Raw genomic sequence first — 7,908 nt, 5'->3', positions numbered from 1 at the left:
GTTTCTGTTGATATGTGCGTAGAGATTTCCGTAGGTGTTAGCCCTCGTTGTGCATTGTCTAAAAATAATTTATGTGTAGTACTCGAAAGACATTTTAGTCAAAGTCAGTAATTATCCCTGCTTTTATTTTGACATAGATTTTCCGGTGTTTGTACATTTAAAAAAAACCATCTGTTTTGGTCTGTTTTATCGTTTTTTATTTACTGGGGATTTTCATTTTTTGTTACATGATGCATAAAATTAAAATTGAGGTGATTATTGTTCTTCGGTCTCGAATTCTCAAATGCAAATCAAAAAACACATTTTGGGCCATTTTTTCTATATTTAATTTCTGAAACAAAAGTTGGACAACTATTTAATGACATATTTTTAAAACGACAATAGGACTCTTGCTGAACAAATGTGCTAGCGTAACGCTAAAAACATGCTAAACGCGAAGGAAAATCTTAAAATACTGCTTCCGGTTCAATTTGTCATCACACAGATAAACACGCATTTTTGCATTTTGGATAAACATGAATTGGATTTTTGTGTTTATCTGGAAAAATAAAAATCCATAAAAAGAAAACAGTACAAACTCAAATATTATGGCAATATTTTAATGAAAAGCAACCCTTTTTTGTTTGTTTTAAAATCTGCTTATATAGTAAAAATCGAAAAACGGCCCTAACTTTGTTTTTTGATTTGCGTTTCAGAATTGGAAATATAATGAATTGAAGGTACACAGACCGTCTTCGACACCACAAAGAAAAACGCTTTGTTTTTGTATTCATTTTTTTGCATTTTTAAAATGAAATTCAAACAAACGTAATCGTTTTTTCCCCCTAATTTCCATTCATTGAATGAAAATAATTAAAGAAAAATATAAAAATCGCGGTGTGTTTTAATCGACGGACGCCGAAACGTCACTTCCGCACAGGTGTTTCCACGGTAACCAGAAATGGCGCCGGGTAAGTCGCGCTGCCGTATTATGTTGCGATGTACGAGTAAATTATGGCTCTTCGAAGTTGTACTTGACTGTAATTGTATTAGAATACGTGTGCGCTTTTTACCTTGAGGGGCTACGGTTTGACATATTTTGATATTCCCTTCTAAACGCAGTTTTGTAAATTGAACTAGCAAAAGTTAAGAAGCGGAAGCTAACACTAGAACCTACCAGTAAAACCACAGTAAAGTATCATTTTAGCAGCACCACATATTACTGTTTCATTATTCTGATAATAACACATTTGCACTGTTGTTTTACTCTTTTGTTGTTTTTTTCTGCAGGAAGCCAGCCAATTGTATCCTTCATGTAAACAGTGAGGCTGATGTCGCACGTGCGTGTGCGCGCGCGTGCGCGTGTGTGTGTGCGTGTTTGTGTGTGTGTGTGTGTTCGAAACCTTGACCTTTGCCCTCAGCTGTCATCCACTCCTCTGCAGGTCCTCTTGTACCTCAACAGTTGGTACTTTGGAGCTTTCTACCTGGCTGAAGTTCTCATGTTCATCTATAAAGGTGCTATTCTTTCAACACACCTTTACGACCTGGCAGACATCTGCACGTATGCTATATTGGCTTTTATTAACTCATGTTGTCTGCAGGTATTTTACTGCCGTACCCGACTGGTAATCTGGTTCTTGATGTGGTGCTACTGGTTCTCTTCCTCGGACTGGAGATACTCAGGATATTCTATGGTGGGTGTGTACTCATAGTGGACCTAAAAGTCCATTTAAGCCAAGGGCTGTTTAAACTTTTTCCAGCATACCGTACATAAAAAACTATTTTATACATTATGTACTAAACCCAAAACTGGTGAAGTTGGCGCGTTGTGTAAATGGTAAGTAAAAACAAAATACAATGTATTTGCAACTTATATTCAATTGAATAGACTGCAAAGACAAGATATTTAACGTGTGAAATGGAAAACTGTTATTTTTTGCAAATATTAGCTCATTTGCAATTTGATGCCTGCAACATGTTTTAAAAAAAAGCTGGCACAAGTGGCAAAAAAGACTGAGAAGGTTGAGGAATGCTCATTAAACACTTATTTGGAACACCCCACAGGTGAACAGGCTAATTGGGAACGGGTGGGTGCCATGATTGGGTATAAAAGCAGCCTCCATGAAATGCTCAGTCATTCACAAACAAGGATGGGGCGAGGGTCACCACTTTGTGAACGAATGTGTGAGCAAATTGTCGAACAGTTTAAGAACAACATTTCTCAACGAGCTATTGCAAGGAATTTAGGGATTTCACCATCTACGGTCCGTAATATCATCAAAAGGTTCAGAGAATCTGGAGAAATCACTGCGCGTAACATTGGATGCCCGTGATTTTCGATCCCTCAGGCGGTACTGCATCAAAAAGCGACATCAGTGTGTAAAGGATATCACCACATGGGCTCAGGAACACTTCAGAAAACCCCTGTCAGTAACTACAGTTGGTCGCTACATCTGTAAGTGCAAGTTAAAACTCTACTATGCAAAGCGAAAGCCATTTATCAACAACACCCAGAAACGCCCGAGCTCATCTAAGATGGAAAAGTGTTCTGTGGTCTGACAAGTCCACATTTCAAATTGTTTTTGGAAACTGTGGACATCGTGTCCTCCGGAACAAAGAGGAAAAGAACCATCCGGAGTGTTCTAGGCGTAAAGTTCAAAAGCCAGCATCTATGATAGGTGTATTAGTGCCCAAGGCATGGGTAACTTACACATCTGTGAAGTCACTATTGATGCTGAAAGGTACATACAGGTTTTGGAGCAACATATGTTGCCATGCAAGCAACGTTATCATGGACGCCCCTGCTTATTTCAGCAAGACAATGCCACGCCACGTGTTACAAAAGCGTGGCTTCGTAGTAAAAGAGTGCAGGTACGAGACTGGTCTGCCTGTAGTCCAGACATGTCTCCCATTGAAAATGTGTGGCACTTTAGAAGCTTAAAATAGCACAACGGGGTCCCCGGACTGTTGAATAACTTAAAGCTGTACATCAAGCAAGAATGGGAAATAATTCCAACTGAAAAGCTTCAAAAATGTGTCTCCTCAGTTCCCAAACATTTAGTGTTGTTAAAAGGAAAGGCCATGCAACACAGTGGTAAAAATGCCCCTGTGCCAACGTTTTTGCATTGTATTGCTGCCATTAAATTGTAAGTTAATGATTATTTGCAACGAAAAAAAAATATGTTTCTCGGTTGGAACATTAAAAATCTTGTCTTGGCAGTCTATCCAATTGAATATAAGTTGAAAAGGATTTGCAAATCATTATATTCTGTTTTTATTTACCATTTAAACAACGTGCCAACTTCACTGCTTTTGGGTTTGGTACATAAAAGATACTGAAACCAATGCAATAGAAGTCTGTCAACATATGCTTAACTATCATCCACAACATCCACATCTTTGTGTTATCGTTAACAAAGCATATTCTATGTAATTCCGCCTTATATTAAGCATTTTCAAGCATAACAATGACTAAATGAGCTAGAAATACCAATACTACAGTCGTATTGGCCACGAGAATAAAACAAAAATAATGAGACCACTCTGTTCAGTATCGTGGCCACTGATTGGCTCAGCCTTAGGCAGCATTGCTAACATTAGCATGGTATCTTTTTTTATATCCAGATTTGCAGCCAAACCCCTCAGGGTCATATAACTTGGTACTCGGCACACGCTAGCTGTTGGCATGCAACCTTTTTTTGAGCTAAATTTTCATGCGTACGCTTCATAATCAAATAACCTGGTACTTGACACATTCTAACTGTTAGCATTTAAGTTCGGCTTACACATTTCGGCATCCACGCGCAATTTCTCCTGAAACTGCATGTTTTTTTTGTGTTGTGCTCTAACCCAGTATGTGTTTATTTCGTCTTTAAAATGTGTCGAAGGCCAAAAAAAAAAAGAAATTTTTGGGGGGGTTTCTAGTCACATACAATTGACAAGAATAGTCAAAAATACATCAAATGTTTCCTCCCCAAAGAGTAACAAAAAATAATAATAATTAAAGCTGCAAGCAGCGATGGACGGGACCAACTTTGAGGGCTCATAAAATCCAAACCGGAGCAGTAATTATAACTCTTTCATCAACTTTTAATCAGAAGGGTTCAATCTTTCTCCTGTGCTAATTTGAAGCCGACACGACAAACGAACTCAGAGATAATATTTGAAAAAAGGTGATTGTTTTTACACAACTTTTGTTTTGAAGGGGGAATTGCAAACTTCCTGTTCATTTTTGCTGGGGGTTGTCAGTGTATGAAATATAGGTCTAAGTGAGACCTACGTAGAGGTTTTTATTTTATGTCTCAACGACATTTCTACTGGGAGTTACAGGCAGTTTTGTCTGTGTTTTCTTCCTAGGGGGCGCTGGAGTGCAATTTTGAGTTTTGGGGTATTTGGTTTTTTGATTAGATCGCCATTTTCGCCAGTCCTGATGTGTGTGTCCAATTTGGTGAGTTTTGAAGCATGTTAAGGGGGTCAAATTACAGCTCAAAGAGGCGGCGGTATAATAATAAAACGCTAGAAATACAATAGGGTCCTCTGTCCCAAAGGGACTCGGTCCCTAATAACTAAAACAATACATTTGAATATCAACATAAAACCACAGGCATTCCTGAATGGCCCTACAGAGATACAACAATCGACAAGCATACAAAAGGCTCATCAACAACCCACATTTCAATTGTGATTCAAGCCCTTTTAAATGGCAGAGGGACATGGTAAAATACACTATATTGCCAAAAGTATTTGGCCACCCATTCAAATGATCAGAATCAGGTGTCCTAATCAATCAAGGTAAATAAATAAATAAATCACTTGGCCCGGCCACAGGTGTATAAAATCAAGCACTTAGGCATGGAGACTGTTTGTACAAACATTTGGGAAAGAATGGGTGGCTCTCAGGAGCTCAGTGATTTTCCAGCGTGGAACTGTCATAGGATGCCACCTGTGCAACAAATCCAGTCCTGAAATTTCTGATGGACGAATCAGGGTTTGGAGGTTGCCAGGAGAACGGTACATTTCGGACTGCATTGTGCCGAGTGTGAAATTTGGTGGAGGAGGAATTATGGTGTGGAGTTGTTTTCCAGGAGTTGGGCTTGGCCCCTTAGTTCCAGTGAAAGGAACTTTGAATGCTCCAGGATACTGTGGAGAATACATATATGTTTTTAAGAGTTCTTTCTTTATTCATAATCATGCTTAAAGCAGATAGTGTTTTTCCATTTGTATTCTTTCTATTTTTTTAGGAATATGTCCGCAAGTAAACTGTGTGTTACCTTGAAGGCTTGCAATGTAGGAGTTGGAGTACTCCCTTATATCTTATCTGTAGTAGAACAATGAGCCTGTATTCCTTTCTGGAGAGGGTGGGGGCTGTTTGCGTATTCAAGAAGTTGTCTCTTCCTGTTTGAATGTTAGACCATCCCGAGATGACGGTATGACTGTATTGATGTGGGCTGGTCTCCTGAAGCTTCAGTAAAACATGATAATATTCCTATTCTGTCTTGATGGTCCTTCTTACTCTGCATATATGTCATCTGAAAGAACTTGGGATTGACCAGTGACTTTAATTCCCTGAGAGGGAATACTGGTCAGACGCAACAATACCAAAACATTTTTGACAATTACATGCTCCCAACCCTGTGGTAACCGTTTGGAGCGGGCCCCTTCCTGTTCCAACATGACTGTGCACCAGTGCATAAAGACATGGATGACAGAGTCTGGAGTCTGGTGTGGATGAACTTGACTGGCCTGCACAGAGTCCTGACCTGAACCCGATAAAACACCTTTTGGATGAATTAGAACGGAGACTTAGAGCCAGGCCTCCTCGACCAACATCAGTGTGTGACCTCACCTTTCTATAAACATACTCCGCAACCTTGTGGACAGCCTTCCCAGAAGAGTTGAAGCTGTAATAGCTGCAAAAGGTGGACCCACATCATATTGAACCCTATGGGTTAGGAATGGGGTGGCACTTCAAGTTCATATGTGAGTCAAGGCAGGTGGCCAAATACTTTTGGCAATATAGTGCAGTTGGCGTAGCGAATGCCACAGCGAGCCGGCTAACAGCCGCTGTCTCACTTGACAGCGTTAGCTAGCATGGATAGCTACACACAGACAAGATGTAGTTTGTCAAACCATGGGATGGGAGGAAGTGAGAAGAAGTGTGTAATACTCATTGAATTAAGGAAAGAAATCACGGAAAACATGGTAGAGGTGCGTGTAGCCACCTTGGTGAAATGTGGCACTTTAAACTGTACTTTACCGTGTGTGTGTGCGTGCGTGTGTGTGTGTGTGTGTGTGTGTGTGTGTGTGTGTGTGTGTCTCTCCAGCCTGGAAGGGCAACTTGTGCGAGCACTCTCTCACCACGGCCGTGTCGCTCTTCCTGCTGCTGCCGTGCGCCACGCTGGCCGCCTACTTCCTGCTGCTGCAGACCTTCGTCCTGCGTCTGGAGTTCCTCCTCAGCATCGTGCTCCTCTGCTTCTACGGCCTCCAGTTCCTGCTGGGCGTCCTCGCCTTGTCCGCCTTCTCCAGGTCAGACCCAGACCCCCTCCTCCCCCCCGATCCTGTTGTTTAGTGTGAAAAGTTGACGTGGTTTGTTTCCCTCCCGCAGGTCCGTAGTTTACTGACCAGCACAAAGCTGAGCCGGTGACGTCACGTCTGATCATGAAACTCGCTGTAAATATTTTTGTTTATGGAAGCTTTTTACTTTTATACAAAATGACAAATTGTGTGTAAATAAATGATGTTGAGACAGACAGACTTTTGGCATCTTCCAGCATGTCAGGTGAGCAGCGCCCACACCTGTCACACTCCCCTGTGGACTGAGTGGTCAGTATGTTGATGATGGACGCCAATTTTTTGTCATTTTATTTCACAAACCATCTACAGGTGTCAAATCTGGACCGCCACATTGTTATTAAAATGCAGCCTGCCACATCGTTTTATGTGGTCCCCCATTTCATTTTAATTTTGGCCTACCATATCATTCTAGTGTGGTCCGTCCCACGATATTACTATGGGATGCCACATAATTCTAACGTGGCCTACCACATTATTTTATGTGGTTTGACATAACATTCTATTTTGGCCCATCCCACAGTTTCATCATGGCATGCCACATAATTCTAACGTGGCCCGCGGTATCATTTGATGTGTCCTGCTATATCATTTTCATGTGTCGACCCACATCATTTTATTATAGACCACCACATCATTTTATTATAGACCACCACATCATTGTAATGTGACCCACCACATCATTTTATTATGGACCACCACATCATTCTGAAGTGGACCACCACATCATTCTAAAGTGGACCACCACATCATTCTAAAGTGGCCTGCCACATCATTTTATTATGGACCATCACATCATTCTAAAGTGGACCACCACATCATTCTAAAGTGGACCACCACATCTGTCACGGCCCTGACGCGCACCAGTGCGCGTTCATCTGGGAGCCGCGCTGAGCGCACCTGCGCTCGCGCGCGCGTCACTCAAACTGCTGCAGGCAGCTGCGTTTCTTCAATCAACACACCGGCAACTGATGAGAGGGACGACTACTTAAACAACCGCCACCAGAGATCCTTTGCCAGAACGTAGCAATCTGTACATCGTACCGTAAGCTCGTCTCCAGCTTCCTAGTGCCTTTTTGATCCTGATCTCTGTGCTTTTTTCCCCTGCGTTAATTGTCGTGTCTTCCTCATCCCGCAGCTTCCTGTGTGCGTCCCCGAGTCACGCTGTGTGTCGTGTGCTCCTGGATCTTCCCTGTCATCCTCTTGCTTCCTGGTTCTGGACTCATCGCTCCCCCCCCCCCCGGACTACGACGACCCACTCCTGCATCTCGACCAACGCTTCCGCCCCTGGACAAACCCTGTCTGACAGCACCGCTCCTCTCAACACGCACCTCCAACACTTACGGTAAAACCCTCCAG

General features: G+C 42.0%; 1 protein-coding gene across 1 annotated transcript; it reads left to right on the top strand.

Moving 5' to 3' along the window:
• Positions 1-821: 821 nt before the first annotated feature.
• On the top strand, positions 822-6,917 carry tmem216 (transmembrane protein 216). Its single transcript, XM_061977337.2, has 6 exons — positions 822-950; positions 1,270-1,283; positions 1,401-1,494; positions 1,581-1,673; positions 6,303-6,504; positions 6,584-6,917. Exons 1-6 carry the CDS (start codon positions 941-943, stop codon positions 6,597-6,599), a joined length of 429 nt encoding a protein of 142 aa, XP_061833321.1. The 5' UTR covers positions 822-940; the 3' UTR covers positions 6,600-6,917.
• Positions 6,918-7,908: the final 991 nt, after the last annotated feature.

The sequence above is a fragment of the Nerophis lumbriciformis genome, linkage group LG16 (genome assembly GCF_033978685.3).
Source record: "Nerophis lumbriciformis linkage group LG16, RoL_Nlum_v2.1, whole genome shotgun sequence".
Lineage (NCBI taxonomy): Eukaryota > Metazoa > Chordata > Actinopteri > Syngnathiformes > Syngnathidae > Nerophis > Nerophis lumbriciformis.
This window is presented reverse-complemented; position numbering and strand designations above follow the sequence as displayed.